The sequence below is a fragment of the Theropithecus gelada genome, chromosome 15 (assembly GCF_003255815.1).
Source record: "Theropithecus gelada isolate Dixy chromosome 15, Tgel_1.0, whole genome shotgun sequence".
NCBI classification, from domain to species: domain Eukaryota; kingdom Metazoa; phylum Chordata; class Mammalia; order Primates; family Cercopithecidae; genus Theropithecus; species Theropithecus gelada.
Genome location: NC_037683.1, coordinates 18,616,880 through 18,642,971, shown reverse-complemented (window position 1 = coordinate 18,642,971; position 26,092 = coordinate 18,616,880). Strand labels below are relative to the sequence as shown.

The 26,092-nt window shown below is 53.3% G+C and overlaps 1 protein-coding gene across 4 annotated transcripts; it reads right to left on the bottom strand.

Annotated features, from left to right (window-relative positions):
- Positions 1-58: 58 nt before the first annotated feature.
- LHX6 (LIM homeobox 6) lies at positions 59-26,092 on the bottom strand. Of its 4 annotated transcripts, XM_025359546.1 has the most exons (10): positions 25,862-26,092; positions 24,625-24,696; positions 24,064-24,246; positions 23,584-23,705; positions 14,313-14,533; positions 11,513-11,613; positions 11,220-11,315; positions 10,853-11,027; positions 6,930-7,033; positions 59-2,271 (listed from the first exon to the last, which is right to left on the bottom strand). In XM_025359546.1, exons 1-10 carry the CDS (start codon positions 25,943-25,945, stop codon positions 2,251-2,253), a joined length of 1,179 nt encoding a protein of 392 aa, XP_025215331.1. In that variant the 5' UTR covers positions 25,946-26,092; the 3' UTR covers positions 59-2,250. The 4 variants fall into 4 exon arrangements, with proteins under 4 accessions (XP_025215331.1, XP_025215332.1, XP_025215333.1 ...); XM_025359547.1 differs by lacking the exon at positions 6,930-7,033; XM_025359548.1 differs by lacking the exons at positions 6,930-7,033; positions 25,862-26,092 and adding an exon at positions 25,514-25,635.

Below are 26,092 nucleotides of genomic sequence, written 5' to 3'. Positions count from 1 at the left end.
TGGGAGCCAGGGACCTAAGCCCTTCACCAGAGAGCAGGAAAGAAATGGAATCCCATCATGTTCTGGATTTCAGTGCCAGCACTTCTACTTGCATTAACTTTATTACACAAATAAGACATTTACAAAGCACGACATGAAAGGTATGTAACAAAACAGACATTGGTTTTACAAAAAAAGTGCTTACAATTTTTTTCTCTGTGTGTGTGTTTTCCCCTTTTTTTTTTTTTGTATTTAAATAAATAGTCTTGATGGCCTGTACGTTCCCAGGCTGCTCTTAACAGGGTAGTGGAGACATGTTTGAACTGTAACATGCTACGACCACATAATCCACGCAAGGAATAGACCCTGAGGAGAGGCTCAAGGCAGAGTGGGTGTTGGGTGACCCTGGGCAGGGCTTGGCTGGCCACTTACCACACGGTTGCCACTGGGGCCTTGATGATCAGGAGCAAAAATCAAAGGGAAGATTTGAGCTCCCCAAGGCCAGGGATTTGGCCCTGGTTGCTCCTGTTAATGTCAGCGCCTAGCACAGGGCTGGGCACAAGTTACCACTGGCTGAGTGCTGAGCTGAGCTGTACTCACCACGTTCTGAGTGGTGCCTGTTCTTTGCCCTCAGTCAGCTGTCACCATCTTTGGAAGGGAGAGGAAGCAGGTTCCCTTCTTGGGCTGCACCTGTGCCTAGCCTGCCTGTAGATCCCAGAGCAAAAATGACATATAGGCTTTCATTTTAAGTGACAACTTCAAGCATTTGAACTCTGAAACCTTATCCAGACTTAGTGAGATAGAGCTGCCATTGATTAGCAACATCTGCCATGGGTAAAAACAGAGACAACGGCTGCGTATGTACCATGAACTTGCTTTCCCTGTCCTAGAGTCTCCTTCCAAAAGCAACATAACAGGTTAACCACAGGAGGAAGGCAGACTTGGGCTAAAACATGCTGATTAGCAACCTCTAGTGGAAAATGCATCAGGACACCAGGTAGTTCTAGAATTACAGGATAAGCTTGGGACAAATGGGCATCCCTGAAAACATAAATCATGGTCATGTGTAGCCTGAGCCCTTTTGTTTGGGGTGGAAGAGTTGTAGCAGGATGGATGTTATGCAGCTGTGACTGGCCTCTGTTCTCAGGGGTGGGTGGGGCTGGCTCCAGGAAGTATTGGTGGGGAAGCTCAGAGGTGCCAGTTGGAATCCTGAGCTTGGCACTCTCACCTAGGCAATGGGCACCCTCTCTCTACTTAGAGACAGATCCAGGGTTAACATTCTGACTACCATTTCACTGGGCTCTGTTCCCTTTCCCCCATGAGGGATCCCCCTTCCATCGAGAAGACCTGGCCCAAGCACCACTATGAGAGGTCAACAAGTAGCCAACAGGGGTCCCCAACTCTAACCTGTCCAAACATTTAGAAGAGTCATGGCACAGATCGAATACCATCTCTGCTATGTTTCCTACATATATGTTGGATAATTAGGTAGGGGTAGGGTCTCTCCCTGACCCCAGAGTTTTCTCTTTCCTCTCCTTAAAATGGCTAGTGCCTCTTCTGGTCCAATATGTCACCGCCCTCTCCTTGATTTCCAAACCAATGGGGGTGTTTCTTCTCCCCATTCCCTGTCTATCCCCCCTGCCTCCTAGTCTGGGCAGGCCTCAATCTCTGCCCTATTGGGCCTCTCAGGGTTGGTCACTGTCTCTTCTCTTTCTGAATTAACTTGACATAAGCAGACAGATGGAAATGATAAAATTAGAACATAGCTTTCCTTTGGGGACATCCCACAAACACTGTAGAGTTTTCCAGACAAAAGCAACAGAGTGGATAACATTGGGGGTTGTCAGCTATTCAGAATTCAGAGATGGTTCCAAGGAAGTAGTAAATAAAGGCCAATGTGGGGGGGAAAACCTGTAAATTAGAAGGCCGTTGGCGTCGCACAATTCAATTCCGCCTTTTGCTATTGTAATCAGCTGAAGTTGAAGAGGACTCCTGTTTAAATGGGAAAAACAGGCTGTTTCCACCCTGATTCCAGATTTCAGGGAGTTCTGCCTTCCAAAAGGAGGACTCTGTGGTGCTCCTGGTGGGTTCTGGTTCTCAGCAGGAGAGGGAAAGGCCAGGCCTCAGGAACCGACCTGGTGGTGGGCAGGATGGTGGACGGGGGTGGATGCAGAGGTGGGTGGATTCCTGGCCGCAGCTTGGACACTGGATCTCAGCGGCTGAGGGGCAGCTGTGGGGCGCCCACGGGCAGATGCGGAAGTGCCGGCAGCGTTAGTACTGAAAAAGGATGACCTGCAAGAGGAGGGCATGGGAGGTGGCTGAGCTGGGGGCCTGCCCCACCCTGCCGCCCCCCAGAGAACCTCAAAGGCACAGAGAAGGAGGGTGGACTCAGGGCCCAGATCTGAGTTTAAATCCTGGCTCTGTCAGCTGACTTGCTGTGGGACCTTGGGCAACTCACTTCACCTCTCTGAGCTTGTTTCCTCACCTTTAAAACAAGGATGACAAAATCTCTCTGAGAATCAGAGAGATTCAATGAGATACAACAGCAGCAGCAAAAGCCTTCTGGGCATTTCACCCTGCACCTTCCGTGCCTGATTTCATGGAAGCTGCACCACAGCCCTGTGAGGGAGTTCCAACATTCTATTTTATAGGGAGGGCACTCAGGCTCAAAGAGGTGGAAGCGAGTGAGCCCATGGGCACACGGCGAGGAAGAGGACCTGGCACTGGAGGCCAGGCCTGGCCCACAGCAAGCTCTCCCTACCAAAGCACATTGCCTCTACCTCTCCAAAGTCACCGTGACCGTAGTGGCTGACTGCTTATTACCCACCGGGCCATGGGCTAAGCACTTCACATGCGCTTAATCTTCACATGCACGAAGCCTAGAACTGCGTGGCTCAGACATGCTGGGCACCCAATATACCGTGGGAGATCAGGACTGTCTGTCCGTCTCCCGCTTCCACTCCCGCCTCTAACACTTGGTTGACATCTCACTGCTGCTGACACAGCCAGTTCCCTGAAGTTCAGGTCAAGGATCACCGGCTGGCTGGTTAATGGCGATGTGTCATTTCACAGTAAAGTGTGAGGGGCATCTGGTGGGCATGACCACATGGCTGTTCCCTTTCTGATCAGGAATGTTACTTGCCCAGAATTGGTTATCACAAGGAGGTGATGGAGGAAAGCAATGATGATGATCTCCATAATAGTGATCATGATCATAACCAACACCTAGGGAGCATTTTCTGTGTACCAGGCTCCGTGCTGGGCTCTTTACACACATTATGCATTTACTCTCTGCAGCAACCCTAGGGAGTAGGAACTATTATTATCCCCAGTTTGCAGATGTAGAAACTGCAGCTCAGAGAAACTAATTGCATTCCCAGATCTCACAGGAAGGAGGTGGCAGAGCTGGGATTCCGAGTTGGCCTAAATCCAGAGTGGCCGGGGTGGACATTCCTTCCCCATCCTGGCCACTGCTCCATTTTGGACTCCAGGATGCCTGGCTGTTAGCCCTTATTAAGAGAAGCTCTCTCAAGAGTGGTGACCCTGGTAGGACCCTTCCCCTCCATGGGCCTGTCTCCTCCACTGATCAATGACAGCTTGGCCCTGATTTCTGAGAATTTTCCAAGTGTTGAATTTGTGGGATCAGGGGACATAACTAGGAAGAAATATGGATCTGGAACCTCACAGGCACCAAATGATGATGCAGTGGAGGCAGGGGATGCTCCCCTGAGTGCTCAGAGCACTGTTCTCCAGGCCAGTGGTGGTCTAGATGAGTGGGTTCAGGGGCCAGCCCCAGGGAGACACTGAGTCTCCTCACAGCTAGGCAGGCTCAGGCCTGGAGGGACTTGGAAGAAAGCCCAGGCAATTCTGTGCTGGCCACACACATCCCACACTCTGCCACCCACCAAGCCCCAGGAATCTGAAGAGTTGTGGATAAGAAAAGTCCCTAGGAGCTGGCAGAAAGGCCTGACAGTGAGAGGACAGAAGGTCACAAAGGAGGGAGAGACACTTTCATGCAGACTTTCTGGATGCAAAGTTGGGGACACAGCCCAGCAAGGGAAACCTCTGGCTCAGCAGCCAAAACCAGGGGCCAGAAACTGTCTATAGCCAAAACTGACAGCCCCCAGCGTGGCTTATCCCCCAGGCTAAACGAAACAGAACCACAAGCTTAGCTGAGCAACCAGGAGGCAAAGGCTCCTCTCCAAGCACTGAGCCCAGCCCTCTGCACCTCCAGGGCCCACTCCCTGCCCTCCATATAATGTCCAAGACCCTCTCTCGATGATCCTTTGTTCTGTGGCCCCCATCGGCTCTCCCCACTTCCCTGAACTTCAGCCATACTGAACACCCCCCAGGGTCCCCTCCGACCCAAACTCCTCCATGCTCTGGGCCTTTGCACATGCTGTTCTCTTGATGTGGAATGCCCTTCTTCTTGTCCCCTGTCTTTCCCCTAGAGCTCACCTCCCCCTCTTCTGGGTCCTCTAAGGTCATGTTTCTCGCCTACTCCAGCTGCCCATTCTCCTGCAATGTAGCTGCCCACATCCCGTGCTAAGCCACAAGCTCCCTGAGGTCAGGGATCATGTCAGCTCACTTCTGCAGTCCCAGAGCCAGGTCTAATAGGATGAATCCCCTCCCACAGGAAGGGACAGCTCTGGGGCAGGTGGCTGTAGGATCCAGGCCAGTTCGGCCCATGCTCACATTGTGATTCTGGATGAGCACTGCTCTGTCTGAGCCTCAGGTTCTGCAAGTATGAAATGGAGGTCATCACAATCATCCTCCCAGGGAGACTATGAAGGATGAGTTCGGAGAGAGGGCTGTGTACACAGTAAAGCGCTGCACAAAAGGAAGCAATTACTGAACCACGCAGACTTCAGAGTCCGACAAACTCACTGCATCCCTGCACAAGTCATGTCACCTCTCTGAATCTGTTTATCTCTTTACAATGAGAAGGCCATCTCTATGTCCACAAAGTGGCTGTGAGGTGTGAACCAGATGCCATGTGACAAGTAGCTGCCTTGAACAGAAGGAGCTCAGCAAACAGCAGCTCTTCCTGTGAATGTGACAGTCTCAGCGGCAATGATGTTCCTGGAGCATGCTCACTCATTACAGATTCTGTGGGATTTTGCGTTAGGCATTACCATTTACTTACAAACGTATCTGTCCAGGGCTGTCTGTACCTCCACACCATACACATTCTCCTGTGGTGCCCGGCACAGAGAGCTCAGTACATACTAGGTGTACTGAGCTCAATCAGGAGGCCGAGCCAGAAGTACCCTCCTAAAGGAGCGGTCCCCACCCCAGCTGCCCATTAGAATCACACAGGCTGAGTATTACACACGCAAATCCCTATATACCACCCCATCAGACTCTCTGAGAGCGAGGCTTAGGAATCTCTGCCCAGGTGATTCTGAGCACACCAAGACTGGGATCTGCTGAACTGGAGGGCTCCTGACTCCAGCCCTAATGCTCTGACCCTCTCCCTCAGGACTGCCACACCCACTGACCTACAGGGTTCCCTGCCTCCTACTGGGTGTCCTCCAACCCAGCAGTCTCTGAAGACTGCTACAGTGATGTTTCTGCAACAGGCCCTCCAGGACCCCACACTGCCACAGGATAAAATATAGACTCTTCCACCTGGCAGCCTCAAGGCTCTTGCTTTCCTCCTGTCATCCTCCCAGATGTGCCTGCCAACAATGCTGAATGGCTCAGGGTTCCCTGAGAGCTCTGGTGTCTCATGCCTTCCCTGATGCCTCAGCTTTCAGGCCTGGCCTTAGAGGTTGCCTCCTCTGGGAAGTCTTCCCTGCCTCTCTCCTTTGCCCCCCTCCCCCTCCCCAGCTCCCATGGCTTCCCCTGTCACACTGTATTGTAACTGTTGGGATCTGCCTCCCCCTCCAGACTCTGGCCTCCTCAAGGGCAGGGACCACACTTTACTCATTTCCACTCCTGGCAACAGACTCAGGGATGCTGGGCACAGACAGGACACAGGAAATGTCTCCAAATAAACAAGTGAATTAAAAAATGCAAGGTTCGGCCAGGCTCGGTGGCTCATGCCTGTAATCCCAGCACTTTGGGAGGCTGAGGTGGGTGGATCACCTGAGGTCAGGAGTTTAAGACCAGCCTGGCCTACATGGCGAAACCCCATCTCTACTAAAAATACAAAAAAAAAAAAAAAAAAATATTAGCTGGGCGTGGTGGCAGATGCCTGTAATCCCAGCTACTTCGGGAGGCTGAGGCAGGAGAATCGCTTGAACCCAGGAGGCGCAGGTTGCAGTGAGTCAAGATTGTGCCATTGCACTCCAGCCTAGGCGATAAGAGTGAAACTCTGTCAAAAAAAAAAAAAAAAGCAAGGTTCTCAGCCAGTCTCTGACTTTGAGCTATCTGGGCCTCAATATTCCCATTTCTAAAATGAAAGGGTTGTCTGAGAGCACTGGCTTTCAAGGCTAACTGTGAGGTGTCTTGGAGCTGGGAGGGAAGTGAGGCTCCTCCTCTCTCCACGGTTTCACAGAGCAGCTCCATTCACCTTCATCTGTACTATGGGCAAGTTTAAACAAAGGGTTGCAGTGCTTCAGAAACAATACCTTGAAGCCCTGGAATGGGGACAGCTAAGCACCCTTTTTCCTAAAGCCTGAGACAACCAGAAATCCTGGCTCCACAGAGGAGGCCCTGCCAGTTGACCAAGGTCACTGGCTGGCCAGCTATCCCTGAGCCCCATCAGCTCAGGATATTCACTCCCAACAGACAAGAACGAAAAGGAGGAACCAGTGAGATGATGGGAAGTAGGGTGATGAGTGATATAAGCCCTCCCTGCAATCTCAAAGCTTGAGTAAAGGAAATTCACAAATCTGAGACAGAGAAGGGCAGCATGGTACCAAATTGTTAACAGGGGATGCCGCCAGAAGCCCATCCCCGACAGGGTGGCTCTGACCCACCAGACCCAACCTGGCTCCATTTACCTTCTCACCCCGGTTGGAGAGCGGCCCATCCATATCGGCTTTGAGGTGGACGGGGGGTGCGGTGTAAGGCAGCCGGCAGTGCACCTGCCCGCACTGTACCTGACCTGTGGACGAGAGGATGCCTTGGAGCTCATCCCCCAGGCTACACACAGGATCCCACCTGCCCCGAGCTCTGCAAACTGGAGCCCTGAAACCAGTTTCATCTCTGCCACTTACCTCCTGGGAAACCCTGGGCAAGATTTCAGTAGGATTGGTTGTGATGCCTTTTTTTTTTTTTTTTTTTTTTTTTTTTTTTGAGACAGAGTCTCACCTTGTCACTCAGGCTGGAGTACAGTGGCACGATCTTGGCTCACTGCAAGCTCTGCCTCCCGGGTTCACGCCATTCTCCTGCCTCAGCCTCCCGAGTAGCTGGGACTACAGGCGCCCACCACCACACCCGGCTAATTTTTTGTACTTTTAGTAGAGACGGGGTTTCACCATGTTAGCCAGGATGGTCTCGATCTCCTGTTCTCATGATCCGCCCGCCTTGGCCTCCCAAAGTGCTGAAATTACAGGAGTGAGCCACTGCGCCCAGCCAGTTGTGATGCTCTTTATAGTTTATGAAAAGCTATGTGATAGTGAGGTATAAGCATCTAGCTCACTGATAAACACTCCTAAATAAATATGTGCTTTCATATTCATGCACACACAAGCAAGGCTGTACCCTGCCCATTCAGGCCCTGCAAGCAAGGCTGTGCCCCATCTATTCACACCCTCCCTCAGTAAGTTTGTATCTCTTAGGTATCACCATGACTTTACCCATGCCTCTTAGAGGACTCTGTACTCATATGTCACCGCTCTCTTTATAACTGCAACCAACACCAACATCTACCCCCTACCCTCCCTGTCTTCCTCCCCGCTTTATTTTATTTCCTTAGCACTTATCATCTGACTTAACTGCATTTTTTTTTTTTTTTTTGAGACAGAGTCTCACTCTGTCACCCAGGCTGGAGGGCAGCGGCATCATCTCTGCTCACTACAACCTCTGCCTCCTGGGTTCAAGTGATTCTCCCACCTTAGCCTCCCAAGTAGCTGGGACTACCGGCATGCGCCATCACACTCAGCTAATTTTTGTTTTTTTGGTATAGAGGGGGTTTCACCATATTGGCCAGGCTGGTCTCGAACTCCTGACCTCAAGTGATCTGCCCGCCTCGGCCTCCCAAAGTGCTGGGATTACAGGCATGAGCCACCACGCCCAGCCTGGCTTACTGCATATTTTTATTATTTATTTTATATTATCTGTCTTTGCCAACTAGAATGCAAGCTCCATGAGGGCAGGATTTTTTGTCTGTTTTCTAGATTCTAGATCTTTGTGGATTTCCAGCACCTAGAGTGAGGCATGGCATTTAGTAAGTACTCTTAAGTATTTGCTGAATGAATTTCCATACCATATTCCAACATCTAAAACTGTTGGGGAAAGTCCACCTTTGGGTCGGATCCAAATTTCTCATGCTTCAGCCTGTTTATCAATACAGCAGAGAAGTCCATTGCTGGTCTCTTCTTTAGGCTTCATTCTCTTTGGTCACAGGGAAAGGGCATTGTAGAGACACTTACAACTGATATATAAACCAGGACAAGTCACTGTTCCCTTCTGAGCCACAGTTCTCCCATTTGTAGAATAAAGAAGTTACATGAAATTGGGAGTTCTTCACCTGGGGTGTTCAAGGAGTCCATATACAACTTCAGATTACTTGGAAAATGTATGTATATCTGCATTTTTCTGCGTCTGGTTCCAAAGCTTTTATCAGATTCCAAGCTCGAAGCCTCCAGGAAACTCAGTATTCTGTGACTTTAGTTAACTGCAGAGCAAACTCTACAGAAAAACTCATTTTTCTGGGGTCTGGTTCTAACACTTTCATTAGCTTCCCAGCTCAAGGCTTCAGAAAATTCACAACTCCATGACTATAGTTTACCATAGAGCAAACTGCTGTGGTGACTCTCAGTCAGTCATGCAGCAAGAGGTGCAGGTGCACACACCCCCAACCTCTTCTTCCCCAAGCTGAGTTCCACCATAAGGGTAAGAGGAGAGGGCACCTCAGCCTCTTCTCTAAGCATCAAAGACAGATCTAAGTTTGGTCAACAGAGTGTACGGATGGAGTCTTGGCGGGGACTCTGGAAATCATGGCCCCAAGTCCAAAGGGATCATCTAGATTTCTTATTGACCTTACACCAAGTATTAGCAGGTAGCTCAGAACCCTGGTACTTATAGAGCTCCTGATCCTTGGCACCTTTAACAGGCTCTGTGCAGCCTGAATATAGTCATTGTTTAGAAAAGAAAGGGGGAAAATGTCGCTCCTACTGAGCAGATAGTTCAGAAATGGAACTATATAGAGACATGGTTTCCAACTGGCAGCCTAGTGCGGAGACAGGGCTCTGCACTCCTAGTTCTGCCAACCAAAACCACTCCTACCATCACAAGAGCAGCCAATACTTATGCAGCACTTGCTGAATGTTGAACACTTTCAATTGGTTACCTCATTTGATGCTCAGAACACTGCTTTGAGATACTCTTATTATCCTCATTTTTACAGATGAGGGAATGAGTATTCAAGAAAGCTAAGAAACTCACCCACTGTCACACAGCTAGTAAATGGCAGGGCTGGGATGTGAAGCCTGGCAATCTGACACCAAAGCCCACACTTGATCATTAAGGCATACAGGCTCCCACTAACTTACAGTGGGCCCTTGGTTTCCTCATCTATTCAAGGAGATGGTGGCCTCTGATGTTTAGAGACGCAGTCAGTAGAGTATATGGCATATGGTCAGTAAGCAGCAGTTCTCTCTCTGATTTCCCTTCTTTTTCCCTGTTACATGGAGCCAGAGAAGGGAGGATTTGTGTGTGTGTGCATCGTAGTCATTTCTATTTTTTGGTCATGCTCAGCATGGAGGAAACAATTGATGGGAATAACTTCAAAGGGAAAGACAAATCTGTGATAGGCACCTGCTCAGCAGCAGATGCACTGAACACTCATTCTCCAGAAATCCCCGGGGCTCCTCCCTCACTCCTCCAGGTTCCCACTCACAAGTCACTTCACCATGACCCACTTGCCCCTGCATCTCCACCACAGTGCTCCCTGCCACGGACATGCCTGCTCCCTCCCTATGATTTTATCATCTCCACCATCTCCCACGCTGGAGTAAGCCCCAGGAGCACAGCAGCTTTGGTCTACTGTGTTCACTGTCGTATGCCAGTGCAAAGAACACAGAAGGCACTAAAGATATAGCTACTGAATGCATGTATGGTGTCTCACAACCCTGTGAGGCAGGCATTATTGACATCCCAGGTTACACATGAGGAAACCAGGGCTCAAGGAGGTTAGGTGACTTGCCAAAGGCCTCACACCCTGGACACTCCCACCACAGTGGCCTTCTGCACCCCAAAACACACCCATGCCACGATGCTTTCTGGGCCAGGGCCTGCGTGCATTCCGTTCCCCCCACTTCAGGTACCTCACTAAATCCTATCCATCCTTTCAGTCTCTGCTTGCTGAGGGGCAGCCCAGCCCCTTCCCTTCCACCCCGCAGCATCTCCAGTCACTTGTATCCAGCACCTTTCCTACAGAAATCATCCCACTTAAAACGACACGCCTAGTTATTTTTCCATGCCCACCAGAACCAGGCTGCACAGACTGGGTGCTTTGAAAGTATTTTTTGAATAGCTAAATCGCTTGCCTCTACGAAGGACTCCGCTCCACCAAGGCACAGCCGAAGATTTTACCCCTCCTCCCCCAACTCCTAGATCCAAATGACTTCGGGTCCCGCTTCTTCACCCACGAGGCTCCCCAAGGCCCCCCACCCCACACCTCGGCCTCAGCCGCCCGCGCGCGCTCCTCTGCCCCCCTCTCCCCGCAGGCCCAGCGGCTCCGGGCGCTGCGGTTACTTACTCTCAATGTAGCCGTGCAGAGTGACCATGCGCGCCCGCTCGGGGCTGCTGAACGGGGTGTAGTGGATGTCGTCGGACAGGGCGGAGGGAAGGCGGGAAGGGGGCGCCCCCGAGGGCGGCACTGGGTGTTGCGGCGTGTGCTTTTTATGACGCGCCCGGCAGTTTTGAAACCACACCTGGAACGACAGCCTCGGCAGCCTCAGCCTCGCTGAAAAGAGTCGGACGCGCCGCCAGGGTACCCCAGGCGGGACCGCCTCGTCGCCTCCTGGAGAAGGATGGCCACGTGCACGCACGACCCTCCGCGCCGAGCCCAGCTACGAGCTCCGGGGCGTGCCCGCGGTCCCCAGGCTCCGCCCACCCCGTCCCACCTGGATGACTCTCCGGCTGAGGCCAGTCATGTCCGCCAGCTTCTGCAGCGTCTGAGCGTCGGGGTTGTTGTCCTGCGCGAACTGCGCCTGCATAACCTGCGGGGCGGGGAGGGCGGTGAGGCGCCCGCACGCGGAGACTCCGAGACCCCGGCCCAATCAGCGGCGCCAGCCCGCAGGCCACGCCCCAGGCAGCTGCGGCCCCTCCCCGCCACCCGGGTCCGGGCAGAGGGGTGGAGCCAGGAGACCTTTTCGGCCCCGCCCACGCCCCCGCCGCCCGCGGCTTGCCACGGTACCTGCAGCTGTTCCGCGGTGAAGGACGTCCGCGCGCGCTTGGCCGGCTTGGGTTGACTGTCCTGTTCCGAGGGCACTGCCCCCTCCAACGTGAGGCCGTTCCCTGGGGGCGATAGAAGCGGCTGACCACGCGTTCCCATCTCTTCTAGTGGCAGCCTGGAAAGGACGGGGGTGGGGGGAGCTTGTCCCTGGAAGGGTCAGGAGCGGGAGTTGGCTGGGAGTGGGGATCCCAGGGTCCTAGTCCCTGAGCTCAGTCTTTGGGGAAGGGGTTTCTAAGCGTCCGCTCAGTACTGGACACTTCTTACACGACTGGACCACGTCTTACAGCCCTGAGAAGAGGTGGCGTTACCTCTTTATACATGGGAGGAAACTGAGGCTCGGAGAGAAGGAAAGCCCCTGCTCTGGCTCTTTCGACTAGAAGCTGAAAGCTAGCTGACCCTAATGCCCCAAACTGGGCTCCATCCTGGCGAAACTGGGGGAAACCAAAGGCTAGAGGAGATAGGATGCAAGCAAGTAATGGAACTATGCTCCTAATTTTGTACAAATGAGCGGAAGGAAAAAAGGTTGTAAGAATATACAACAAGGTGTTGACAGTGGTTTACTTTCCAGGAATGTGATTATGGAAACTTTTTACTTTCAGTATTCCTGTAACTTTTGAGGTTTTTTTAAAAAAATCATATGTTGCCTTACTTCTCTAAGGGTGAATTTTGTTAACCGGAGTATATGTTAGATATTATCTTTCCACTCATATTACTTTTACAATCATACTAAAACACTAACTATATTCCCATTTTATTTTTAATACTTCATTGTTCTGAATATCCTCAAAGTCTTAGAAAATTTCCATAAGCACAAAGAAGAAAATAAAAATCACCAGTAATTTCAGCACTCAGAAATAACCATTGTTCACAATTTATTGTAATTTTTTAATTAGGAAAAAATTATGTTGAAGGAAAAAAGCAAACACTGTAACATACATGGAAAAAATCTGAAAAGATACACATTAAAATATGAAGGAGGCAGCATTTGGAGCAATCATTATTTTCTTCTTTTTGCTTACCATCTTTTCTAATTTTTCTACAATGAATGTCTGTGTGTGTGTGTGTGTGTGTGTGTGTGTGTGTGTGTGTTATGTTTAAAAAGTGAAACAGTAGCCAATACTGAGGGCTGATCAGTAAGAGACATCAGAAGCCCCAACCTTCAAGTTCCTCAGAATGTTAAGTCTGTGGACAGGTGTGGCTGTGAGAGCTAGGATGTAATTGGCAAGGCTGTGACTACAGGTGGTCCTGGTTGGACCATGTGTGGAAGGAGCCTGTGGTCACTGTTCGACCACAGTGTGGGAAAGCTCTGACTCCTGGGTTTCCATCCCAGCTCTGCTGCTGACTTGCTGACCACTGCAGATAATTTCATTGCCCACCACTGCAGATAAGCAGGCAACAAGTGAAACCCAAGTTCACTAGATGGCCCCTTAGACCCATTTAGTCCTGATCCTGGCAGGAGAAAATGATGGCCCTGTTATGGCCATGGCCAGGAACACTCTGGCAGTCCCTGACTAGTCCCCAGGCTGGGACCTAGAAGTTGAGGCAGTGTGGTTCATACTCCTCCCCAGAGGAACTGGGGATTGGGCAGACACTCTGTGGTATTAATGTCCCCCAGGAAAGCAGGCAGGGCAAGGATTGGTGTGTTGGTTTTTTTAGATGGGAAACTAAAACAGAGGCAGCAACATCCCTGAAGCCTCCTTGGCTTTATGAGATGGGATTAAGGTACCCTAGAGCTTAGGGCCAAGGTGGTATGGTATGGCATGGTACGGTATGGTATGGTAGTTAAGAGGCTGGGCTTTGGAACTAGGCAAATCTACTAGTATATAACTTTTGGCAAATCCTGTTTCTTCTGTAAAATGCGGACGTGCCACCTACTTCCTAGGGCTGTTGTAAGGATTAAATAAAATAATCCCTGTTACAGAGAAGTTAGCAGCTTTCACAGACCCTAACAGGGGAATTAGAGAAAGAGTCCCTGCCTCTGCCCACAGCCAATTAGTGCCTTTCCCCAGCTCCATCCCGTCTGTGTCTTGGTCCCCAGGATCCCTGAAAGACCTGAATCTTGTTCCTGGGCAATCTGGGGAATCACAGTGGCAGAGCCAGAAGAGATTTAGGGATCATTCTAGTCCAGTATCTGTCTTGCACAGATGTGGGGACTGAGGCCCAGAGAGAAAAGGAAACTTCATATGTCAACACAGTATGTGAGAGCCTGGTCTCCAGACTCAGAAACCTGGTCCTTTCCCCTTGTAGTTAGAGACCCTGGTGGGGGATGAAAACCCCTCCTCAAACCTCTGGCTTGGAGCTGCTAGTATAGGAATTGAGAGAATGGGAGCCAAGTCATCTCTCCAGGACTGGCCCAAGCCTGGTCCTGGGCAACTGGAGGCGATCAGCCCCCCGGGCCAATGAGAGCTGTTCAAACGTGGAGTAGGCTGCCCGGTTATGAGAACCATCTCTAGAGTTCACTGAGTGCCTCCTGGCCTTACAACATATCAGCTCGTCTATCTTTGGGAAGGTGTTCTGTCGTTAACGCCATTTTACTGATAAGGAAACATAGTTGCAAAGGAGGGCAGTGACTTCTAACTTTCAAGCAAAAGATCGAGCCGGAAGTGCAAGATCTGTGCGCCGCCCCACCCCTACACTGCCTGCGGGGCTATACCGGGAAGGCCCAATCTATAGAGGAGTGTGGGTGGCTCCTGGGGTGCTGGGGTGGGGTGGGGAGGGAAAGGGCTGGGGGCAGAGGTGCCAGGCGGAGCAGGTTGGGTACCGTTCTCGGCGGCCCTCTTGAGATTCTCAATCATGGTGTCGTAGTGGATGCGGCAGAGCACCTTCTCCTCCACCAGGCCGAACTCCTCACCAGTGGACAGCTGGCGCTTGCACGAGAAGCAGGCGAAGCAGGCCAGGTGGTAGGCGTTGCCGCGAGCTCTCCTCACCCAGTCGCTGGCGTAGATCTGTCGGCCACACCGGGCGCACTTGGTCCCAAATCGGCTGCAGGTCGAGAGGACAGGCACGGGGTGTCGAGACTCAGACAGGCCAACCTTCCTCCTGCCTTCCACCACCCAATGGCCCGCCAGCCCCTAGGCTCCTCGCCTGTAAGTCTTCAGCTCAGGCATTAGCCTTAGCTTGGACGCACCAACCCTCTACACCTAGTCCCACCTAGGAGGTGAACTGATGGGTGATTTTTATTTTCTTCTTGGTGTTTTTCTGAATTTTCCAAATTTTCTATGATGGTCACTTATATTTGCATATTAATTTGTTTGTTAAAAATACATCACAAGTTAGAAAAAACACAATAATAGTAATAATAGGCAAGTTATTGAGCACTTACCACTTGCCCAGCAAGATTCTAATTGTTTTACGTTGATTATCCCAATTAATCCTCATTTTGCAGGTGAGGAAAATGGGGACCAGAGAGGTAAAGTAACTTGCAGGAGGTCACACCGCTTGCAATGATAGGAACCCTAGCCATCCTGACTCCAGAGATGAATATAAGCTATAGCCCCAGCAGCACAGAAGTGCAGTTTCTTAGACGAACAGACAGATAAGCACTTACTGGCTTTGTGACCCTGGGCAAACTGTTTAACTCTGAGTTATCATTTTCCTTGTCCTGCACTGAACTAGATGACAACAGCAATGACTCTACTGTTTGTTTAGTGCTTTGTAGTTGGCTAAGTACCCAGCAAGTCCCTCTGGAGCCTGTGACATTCTATTAATAATACTAAATGTTAAAAAGACAAAAATAAAAATAAAAAGTCTGGATTGAATGTCTTCTTGCCCCTTAAGCCTTCCTTGATTCTACCTCTTCTCCTTCTCCCTTCTGGTTTTGTAGTCTGGCAATCTGGGTGCAGCTGCCTCCAACAGCAGACTGGAAGCCCCTCCAAGAGGCAGCAGAGTCTGATTTACTCCATCCCAGAAGTCAGCCCAGGGCCTGACCCCGGGCACCAAGGAAAGTGTGTTCTTTAAAGTGGATGACCCACCTATGACTCTGTCCCAACCCTGGCAGCCTGTTTCCTCCGGTACACCCTCTGTTTCAGAGAATGGTGCCACCACTCGCCCAGCCCCTGAAGCTTGAAAATCATAATCATGCACTCCTCTCTCTCCTCAACCCCTCCTCCAGCCAATCATCAATGCTGTTGGTTCTGTTTCGCAAGTATCTCTGGGATCCATCTCCTTCTCACCATCTCCACTGTTGCCCTCCTAGGCCAGGCTCCCATCATGCAATCCTCACTGTCAACCTCCTCCTGGGTCTCCCTGTTTCCCATCTCGCCCCTGCCATCCTCCACAGAGCAGTCCCAGCAAAGTTTCCAGCATGCACATGAAATCCTGTCTCTGCCTTGCTTACAATCCTATGGTGGCTCCACTCTATCCTCAGGATCTGGTCCAAAACCCTTGGGGTTTGCAAAACCCCAGCGACCACATCCTCTTCAGGCCCATCTCCTCCCTAAACTTCAAGATATGCCGCCCCACCATCCAGGCATGTGTCCCAGTCAGCCACAATGGAAGGTCACTCCCAGGTCTTTATGGCCTCCTCTGAAGCACTTTCCAACCCCCAGGCCTTTGCACTGACCTACCCTCCCCCAGAGTCCCACGGCCTCCTGCACCGCTCTCTCAGCGCTGACCACACTGGTTTGTAAATGTTTCGTTTCTGGCTCTTCCCTTCCACCCCTTACACCTTCTTAGATTTGGGGGCCTGGGGTTGCGGGTGGGGAACCAAGAAGATTTGCCTCTGCGTCCCCAGGGCCAGTACCCCTCCACCCGGGGGAGCATTCGGAATCGTTTGTGTGTGCACGGAGGAAACAGTCCGGCAAAAACGCTCTGGTTACAGCCTGCCTGCCTTGACAAATTCAAGCAACTGTCGGTTGAAAAAAACAGCGTTGGCTTGGACTGAGTGCAGGAGCCCAGAGGCTTCTACCGGTCTCCGCTCGCAGACTCAACCTCAACCCTACTGTCTCCGACAAGGAGCGCGAGAGGACCCTTCCGAGGGCGGCGCGGTCCCCTCAGGAGGCGCTGAGCACCTTAATCTAGTCCACCGCTCCCCTAAGCGGAGGCGGTTCCGGACCTCAGAAGCGCGGCTTCCCCAGCGGAGTGCCCAGCTCAGCCCACGGTCTCTGTTCCCCGTCCCGCCGTAAAGGGGAGAGGAAACCGCTTTGCCCAACCCAGCCTACTCCCCGCGAAGGGCCGACCCCGGGTTCCGCCACCGGGCTGGTGGTATCCGGATTGGGAGCACTTTCTGGCCTCTGAGGGGAGGCTGGCTTCTGATTATGTGTGCTGCAGGAGGAGGGGGAGGCCAGCCGCGCTCAGAGCCCTTACTACGGGCCGGGGTCCTGGGGCGCAACGCCTTCATTGCACCCTCTCGGTTTCGTTGCAACCCGGTGAAGTGGGGACTCTGGCATCAGGTTTTCATACGAGGAATCGAAGGTTCAGAGCTGGCGAGTGGTTTGGGGAAACTCCACAGAGTATGGAGCTGGGGTTGAGGCCTCCTCCAAAGTGCAAGAAGTACCTAGAACCTGCGGAGCAACTGGCATGGCGACGAGGAAAGCCGGAATCCCGCATGGATGAACAGGAAGCGGGGCTGGTCTAGCAGTGCCGCGTCCTCACACCGGGCCGCTGATTCTGGAATCTCCAGCGCGCGGGGCCAAGGGCCCACCCGCCTGGAGAAGGCGGTGAGTGCGTCCTCAGGGAGCGGAAAGAGCCGGAGAAGGGAAGGTCATGGCCATCAGAAGCTGGGCAACAGCGGCTGAGCCTTCTGTGCGCTTGGCTCATGGGATTCTTTCTCCTTGGCCAGGGACGAGTCAAAGACTCTCTGCGCACCGCGATCTTCCTGCCCCGCGAGTCCCCGACGCCCGAGTCCGTTCTGCGCCTACACAGGTAGGTCACAGCGTCCTCATACCCTTGGTCCGAAATAGGCGCCGCTAGTGACCTCTCAGCAACTTTCTTATGCTCCGCGTGTCACCCGAAATGCTGGAAGCTGTCCCAGCTCTAGGATCCTCCTGCGTTCCTCGTGGCTCAGCCCAGTTTAAGAAATCGTCCTCGCGCTGGAACCTTGAGGTGGGGTTAGGGCGGATTATGTAGGTTTGGTTGCATTGCAGACTGCCCTGCAGCTTGTCCCCGACCCAGGACAGGAGTCACCAGCATGAAGGGCGCGAGAAAGCTTATCGATCCAGGCTCTGACAAAACGACATTCCTTCCCAGGCGGGCTGCGAGGCCGGAGCCACCGGATTCCAGAAACAGCGAAATCGGCGGCGGAGACAACGAAACTTCAAGAAAGAGATGTGCAGGAACTGCCACCAGAGCGCCAAAGGGATTAGGGGGTGTGTCTACTGCCACCCCAGCTTTGCTGTGAGGTCCGGGCCTTGCGCGTCCCTGGATCCCGGCATACGAAGGGCCTAGATGCAAAGGACCCACGGCGCTTTGGGGATGGAGAGGTGTTCGACAGATACTGCTCATCCTGGCAACTGTTAAAAGGAGTAAGGTGGGCGTCGCGCACTGCAGTGCCCTCTACCCCCTGAAAGGAGAGCAGAGATATCTGGGTACTCGTGGTTTTACGAAGGGGGCTCTGCGCCCTTAACCAAGTCAGACTCACTTTCCCGGCCTACTATGCTGGATATCTAGTAAGCGCTTGGTAATTATTTGTTGGATGAATGAGCCTCAACGAAAGAGCCCATCTGAGTTTCACCTGGACCCCTTCTTCCACTGTTATGCTACCCCTTTTCTGCACAAGGAAACCAAACCTCAGAGTGGAAACGCCAATGTTAGTTACCAAGCTATTGAGCCAAGAGGCCGAAACTCAAACGGGGGTTCACTTATTTTAGGTTCAAGACGTTCTTGAAGGCCTTAGATCCTGTGAGGCGAACAAGGTGGGTTGGAGGTGGAGCCCTAGGTATTCTCTCTGCTCCTTCCCTTCCAGGTAAACCCGTAGGGGAAGACGCCAGGGGGGAAAGAAAAAAAAAAAAAAAAACAGAACCAGCAATTAAGAGGTTAAAACGACCGCTTCTCGGAGGTCCCGGCCCTGAGGCTCCTCCCCCAGCTCCCCTCTCAGTTCCCCCAACATCTGTCCCCCAACAGCTGGCCGCCGATGGGCCGCTCTCTGCCGCGGTGGGGGGCCGCTTCCAGCTCCGAGCTTCCCCTGGGACCCTCGCTCTGCGGGAGGGGGTGGGGTTCTCCCGCTGGAGCCCGCGACAGAGCTTGGGCTCAAGGCGGAGGGCCAGAGAAGGCTGGGGGCTTGCCTGAAGTCGTTTGGGCCTAGCTAGGAAGAGGAACTTTAGCCTCCAGGGCACTCACTGAACCTCCACCCCCATAAACAGGAGGGGATGCAGTTAACCCTTTACTCCCCACTCCCATTGTCAGAAGGCAGGAGGGCCAGGGACCACAGTGACCTGATATTGACAAAGGTGCTCCACTCACAGGCCTCTGAAGTCACTCCTGCCCCAGTGTTGCAAGATCACCCAGGGAGCCACACATCAGAAAACACAGTGGGTGTGCCAACCAAACTGGGCAGGGAATCTTAGGATCAGCAGAGAGGGGCCCCATGATCCATAGATGGGTGGCTGATATATCTCACCTATAGAAGAGTATGGGAGTGTTTAGGGGCAGGGATGGTTGGAGCCAGGCCGCTGTAGGGCTTATGTAGTCTCTACCACTTAGCCGTGTGACCTCATCTCTCAGGGTCTCAGTTCCTCAATCCCACCCCAATACCACCATAATGTGGGATTATGAGAGTATCATACATACAAGGTGGACCTGAGAATTAAATGAGATAAAGCAGGTAAAGGGTTAGCCCAGTTCCTGGCTTAGACAAGAACTCCATACATTCTGATGACTGGTGTCCTGTGTGACTGCAAGCAATGGCACTTTCTCAGGACATTAGTCTCCCTTATACAATGGGCATGATGTTTCAGCAGGCTGAGGGAGCCAGGAGGGCACTGTAGATCGGGCCATGCTCTATTGTAAGGCAGCAGCTGCAGGTATGGGAAGCTGGGGCTGTAGTTTTTGGTAGCAGGGGAAATGTGAATGTCCCAGAAAGGAGCACTATTTTTCTTCCAGAATTTTCTTCCATTTTTGGAAGAAAACAGAAAGAAAAATGGTCTTAACAAAAAGGTGAAGAAATTAAGAGTCCTATCACATTTTTCTGGTGGTAATTTTTTTTCCTGCTGGGAATCTCAGGGAGTAAGGGGAAGTAGGGATCTGGTTGAACCCACAAGGGCTGGTAAGGATCCTGTTTAGAGTGTGAATTGGAGAAACTGAGACAGAGTCCAGTGGCCTGGCCAAGGACACGGAGCCAGTGAGAACCAACCTCTCCCAACAATGCAAATGAGCCAGGAGCAGCTCTGGACCTCCTTGTCTCCTCTATGCTTTGCAGACCCTCTCCCTGATGAACTTGGAGTTCCTTCCTAACCTTTAATTCCCTGAACCACCAGTGCTAGCTCTGCCAATGGAGACTGAAGGAGGGTCTATAAGATAATGTCAAGGAGGGACAAGGTGGGGGATAGAACCTAGGTGACCCTCTTCCCTGGGGAAAATACCAGAGGTTAGAGGACCATGGGCTCTCCGTACTTTGGGCAGAGTGCTCCAGTCCACCTCCTACCAGACTCTTGATCCTGGGCTTCAGGAAACAGAAGCCTAGAGAATCTCAGCATGTGACCCCTCCCTGGGCCCCAGCTCCCTAGAGGAAAATTCTGCCTCCCACACCACCATTCACACTCTCTCCAGGAAGAGCTTCCTCATAGCAGCCACCCAGAGCTTGGACGGCATTGCAGTGCAGATAATAGTCCTTGCCTGGCACTCGACCGGCTTTTTCTTTCCCTTTTTGTGGGTTTTATTATTTTTGTTACAGGTGGGGCTGCCAGGGATGGGTTATGCCTGCAGGGAGAGAAATGATCAGAAGAGCCACAATTCTACTCTCAATCCAGGTAATGTGAGCTTTTACTGCCTCCATTTTCTTAACCAGAAATCTGGTTTAGTTTTGCTTTCAGGGCTCTTGTCATTGGAAAAAGATTAGTGCTCAGAACCTGCAGCCCAGAAATGGCCCAGTCCCATCCCTCCAGGCAGGCTCTGCTCCTCAAGCTGCGTGGGGAAATGCCATCGTGGGCTTGTGCCCAGCATCCACCCTGCCAAAGATGACAATGGTGATAATCGAGGCATTCATACCAACCGCCATTTAGGGAGTCTTTATGGAGACTTCCCCCAAGAGTGGCCTCTTTGGCAGCTCTGGGAGACAGCCTTGGAAAGGGCAAACTAAGGGAGGAGAGATTTAGCAACTTGCCAAGGTCACAACTGGCCAGACTGGGCCCAGTCTCCTGCCTCTTCCCACAGTGGCTGCACACCCTACTCTACCCCACTGCAGTAGGAAGAGGACTCCAGAATAAGGGGAGGCTCTCAACAGTGGAGTCAGGATCCGTGTTTTGACTAGTTTCAAGGTCTAGTAAAGCACAGTATCCAAGGAGGCTCAGTCCAGCATGGGCATGAGCTAAGGCTGAAGAAGCAGAAAAGAAATTTGGGCAAGTAGCAAATAAGACTGCCAAATCTATTGTTAGGAGAGCCAGGAGAGGTGTCCTGGTGGTGCCTTAGTCTATGGGAGAGGCCCAGACACCATTCTGCTGGGGTTCCCAAGCTGGCACCCTGAATTTAGTAGCTGAGGAATCCAGGAAGCCCCCAAGCATCATCTAGCATGTTTTTTTGTATGTATGTTTGTTTGTTTTTTGGGACAGAGTCTCCCTCTGTCACCCAGGTTGGAGTGCAGTGATGTGATCTTGGTTCACCACAATGGCCGCCTCCTGGGTTCAAGCAATTCTCCTGCCTCAACCTCCTGAGTAGCTGGGATTACAGGCACGTACCACCACACCCGGCTAATTTTGTATTATTAGTACAGATAGGTTTCACCATGTTGGCCAGGAAGATCTCGATCTCCTGACCTTGTGATCTACCCGCCTTGGCCTCCCAAAGTGCTGGGATTACAGGCATGAGCCACAGTGTCCAGCCCATCTGGATGTTTTATACTAACTGGAGTCAGGCCTAGAGCAGGGAGGTGGCTAGACAGTGACTGTAACCTCCATTTCCTGTCCTGACCAAACCAGTAGTCAGATGGGACAGTGAGAGGAGACATCACACTCTGGTTACACACCATTAACCCCCTTCTGACTACACACACACAAACACACACAGAGACACACACACACAGCCATCCAGATTCACAAATACATTCATAACACCCTCTTCATCCCTCAGTGTCTGGGTGGAGGCCCTTACGCAGGAATACCCCCTCAGAGGAGATGGTGGAGTGGAATGATAGGATTTCAGAATCTCCTCACCTCACCCTCTCACCTCCAGATCCTAGTCCAGATGTAATCCTGTCCTCACTACTTTGCGTGCATGCACACGCACACATACACGCACACACACAGTCTCAACATTCACATACAGACACCTACTCTTGACACCCACACAGGAACTAAGAGATGAATGTTTGTCCATAAACGAACGCACATGCTATCCACACACCCCCAACCCTGCCCAGTGATGCTTTCCCCAGCACTACTGCACAGATCCCAGACAATACAGACACACAGGCACTCCTTGCACACTGAGTCCTAGGCCACCTGGTTGAGCCATCCCCACCCCACCCCAGCTGCACACTCTTTCACATCCATCCCATAAAGGAAGAGTCTGTCTCTTTAACCATGCTTCCCATGGTTTCTTCAGAGTACCCTTGCCCCAAATGCTGCCAACCTCCCCCTAGACTCAAGATCTTCTCTTTCCAGATCCCTGGAGGCTCAGTGCCAGTGCACAGGAGGAGATCATCTTCCACCATATTCCCTGATTCCCAGAGGCTCTTTCTAGGGCAGGGGTCTGGCCAGGAAGACTGAAGCCATGACGTCTTCCTATGCAAGGATAGGAAGGATGTCTGTGGGTTGAAGGGTAGTTATAGGGAAGCAGCTTTCTTCACTTTTTGAGAAAGCACTTGGAAACAAGCATCTCTCTCAGGAACCAGTTCCCCACCATTCTCCTCCGATCCCATAGGCCTGGTGGTGCAAGCCTCTGGCCGGTTGATGCCTCCCACTGGGATTAGCAGACAAGACCATGACCCTGCAGTGACCTCGACCCCATAATCAGGTCAGGTCTTGGCTTCATGGCTAGAAGTGAGGCCCAGGCAAGTGGTCCAGACAGAGCAGAACAGAAGGATGCGCCAGGCTGCTGTCGGCTGCTGGGACGCGGTCTGCAGTACGTGGAGCACAGCCTGGGATAATCCCACTCAGGGCTCTGGGTGCCGGGTTCTCCCACTTCCCATCCCTGCGGCGCAAAGGCAAGGCCTAGACCCTGGAGAGGCCAAAGTTGGGCCAAAACAACAGCGAAGCTGGGACTAGAACAGGCGCCAGGGGCCCGCACATGACCCCAGACTCTCCAGTGACACTCCAGTGACGCCGGGGAATGAGTTGAGATGGAACTGGAGACAGAGGTTGGGATTCAGGACGAGGCGCTTGGGTATGGGATCGGATCTGAGACTGTTGCGGGGCTGGTGCTTGGGGCTGGACCAGACCCGAACCCAGAGCGGAGCCAGGGTCAGAGCCAGGGCAAGAGTCCGGAGCCCAGCTCAGCGTCCAGCCTGGGAGAGACCCCAGCATGACTGATGTCCAAGTAGGGTTGGAACTCGAAGACCGAGCGCACTGGAAATGCAGCCGGATGACGGCTAGGATCCGAGTGGGTCCCGACCAGAGCTGGGGACGTCAGAGCTCCACCGAGGCGCTCGAGGTCGGAACTGGAGCCTGAGACTTAGGCAGGACCCGAGACAGAGCCAGAGACGATACCGAAACCCAATGGACCGCGAGGACCGAAGGCAGATCGGGGGCGCGAACCTGTGCAGGCACCAGCGCGCTGCCTGGAGCTCTGGGTTCGCGCCGACAGGCTGGGCCAGCGCTGCGCGCCGGAAGTGCACTCCGGACGCCGGGGCTCTGGAGCGAGAGACCACATGCCGCAAAAGTGGCCTCCGAATGCGCCCGGGGCCAGCCCTCTGCGACACTGCTGGCCCGGCGGCCGCAGCCTACCTGAAGTAGTCCATCTTGCAGAAGATCTCCTTGTTCTTGATGTAGCAGCTGTTCTGCTGCCTCAGCGACGTGCGACACACGGAGCACTCGAGGCACCGCACGTGCCAGATGAGGTTGTTGACCTGGGGAGGGGGCGGGGACAGGGGTCGGCTCAGCGCGGGCCTTGTTCACGCCGGGCCCCAGCCTCCCCGGTCCCATTTGTAGTCAGAGATGCTGAAGCTCAGAAGGTGCATGCGATTCCCCTGTTTTTCTTGCGTAATACTGAGACTCAGGGAAATGGAAATAAGCTCTTCCTATTTTTCAGACGGAACCCGGGGGTGCAGACAAGACCCTAAGTCTTGCCCAGAGCCTCGCAGTCGGGCAGGCGTGGAGCCAGGATTTGTAAGTAAGAGGACCTGGCGCCTGCGGTGCTTTCCTGCAGTCTCCCGTGCTGCGTCCCACGCCCCGACAATACGCACTCAACACCTACCCCTGTCTCACCTTGAGCAGATACCGGTCCAGGATCTCGAGGCCGCAGCTGGAGCAGATGTTCTTGCCGGCAGACGGCACGGAGGAGGCGGCAGAGGGCGGTGAACAGACAGATGGCGTGCTGGGCGTACATGGGGAGGCCCGACCCTCGTCCTTGTCCAGAGCTCCTGCCAGGGCCTCGGCGTCAGACTGCGCCTGCGGCGGGGGAGAGGAGAGAGGAGCGCTGACCCGGGCACCCAGAGTTGGGGCTGCCTCGAAGACAAATCTGGGGCCCCCGAACACCAATTGACAACGAAATCTCCCCGGAACGACGCGCCGTAGACTGAAGGACAGGGATGGAAGGGCCTATTGGAGAGGAAGGGACGGCGCCAACTTTTAACACGCGCATTCTGGGTGCTAGGAACAGTTAAAGCCAACATTCCCGGCCGGAAAACCGAGGCTCAGAGAGGAGCGACGCCCGCCGGGAGTCCCCCAGGAGCGTGAGCAGCGGTTCGTGGCCGGAAAGCCTGGCCAGGTCCCCAGGGCCGGGCCGCTGGAGGACTGGGCACCGCAGGCAGGGCCAAACGGACTCACCATGGCGGGCGGCGCGGTCCCTTCAAGACAGCGGGTGGTCGCTTTGCAGCCGGACCCTGGCTGGGCCATCACCTGGGGGAGGGGGGAGGGAACGCAGGCGGCGGCGGCTGCTGAACTGGCTCCGCGCAGCCTGAGCCCAGCGCCTCCCCGCGCCTGTTATATAAACCGGCGCCGAACAATGAGTCCTAACTTTGTAGTGGGCATTTAAAGCCCTTCCCCACAAAAGCGGTGTCTCTCTAATGAAGCAATTTGAATTTGGATTGGATTTTTTCCCTCTCTCTCCCCCTCTCCCTGCACTTAACCCGTGGCTCTTGAAGTAATCGCTTAGTTCCCTTGCAATCCAAGCCTCTGAGGGGGGAAAAAAAACACGCGCACACACACACAAACTACCTGCAATTAGAAATTGTCGTGAATGCCCAAGATAAGAGGTAGCCAGAGTGTCAATTCCAACTGTCAATCAGTGAGATCCATCAGGCCGCCCAAAGAATTGCAAATTTGATTTTTTAATGGTAGTAATTAAAAATCGAATTTTTTCTCTCTCCACCCACCCCTCCCCCTTCCTCGCTCCCTTCTCCCCTCGGCACAAAATGCAAAAAGGAGAAAAGAGAGAAAGAAAGAAAATAAAAAAGAGATGGGTGAGGGGCGGAGGGTGGTTGGAGAAAATAAAACCCCGAGCGCGGTGAGCACCCGCCCGCCCGCCCGCCTGACACGCGCCGCGAAATTGAAGCGGCGGTATTGACACGGATTCAGGCGCCTTTCGAGGGCCAGTCGGAGGGAAACCCGGAGCAAAAAGGGAGCGAGATCGGGGGCGAAACGGGACCAAAAAGAGAAAAGAGAGGCGCTCAAGGGGAGGGAAAAGCACCCTACAGCCCCTCCGCGCGCCCAGGACCGGCCCCGCGTCGGGATTCTCAGCGCTGCGCCCGCACAACCCCCGGCGCATCGGCGCTATCAGCGCCTATTCAGACGGACAATACCGGCCTCGCCTCCTCTTGATTCGCCTGTGTCTTTACTAAATCGCTTTTTGAGAAATTCCTCCAACATTTGCATAATGTGTTCCCGCTTTCCGCGACCCCCCCTCCTCGCTCGCGCGCGCTCGCACACTCACAAGCACACACTCACAGGCTCAGCCTCGTACCCCTCCTTCCTGCAGCAGCCCGCCACCCGGCTCGGCCCGGCTGGGTCCCTTACCCTACCCGACCCCGACCCGGGCCGCTCACCCAGTCGTTCGCCGGCTCACCTGGTCGGTGGCGGGGCCGCCCTCGGCCGGCAGCCGGCAGCCCTCGGGCAGCGCCGGGGCGGCGTTCTCATGCTTCCAGTACATGGGCCGGGGAACCTCGGGCTCAGCGGGCGCGCAGCGCAGAGAGCTGCGCCAAGGGGGGCCACAGCCGCAGTGGGAGCAGAGGCTGCTGCAGGAACAGGAGGAGAGCGGAGGCGCCGGCCCAGCCGCCCCGGGCCCGGCCCCGGCCCC

Bases quoted from the DNA above. Each gene is read 5' to 3' on its own strand.
- LHX6 (XM_025359546.1), bottom strand. From the start codon at position 25,945: ATGTACTGGAAGCATGAGAACGCCGCCCCGGCGCTGCCCGAGGGCTGC. The intron at 24,247-24,624 runs GTGAGTCCGTTT...CCCCCGCCGCAG, and splicing joins GGACCGCGCCGCCCGCCATG to GCGCAGTCTGACGCCGAGGC. The intron at 11,614-14,312 runs GTACCCAACCTG...TATCGCCCCCAG, and splicing joins CAAGAGGGCCGCCGAGAACG to GGAACGGCCTCACGTTGGAG.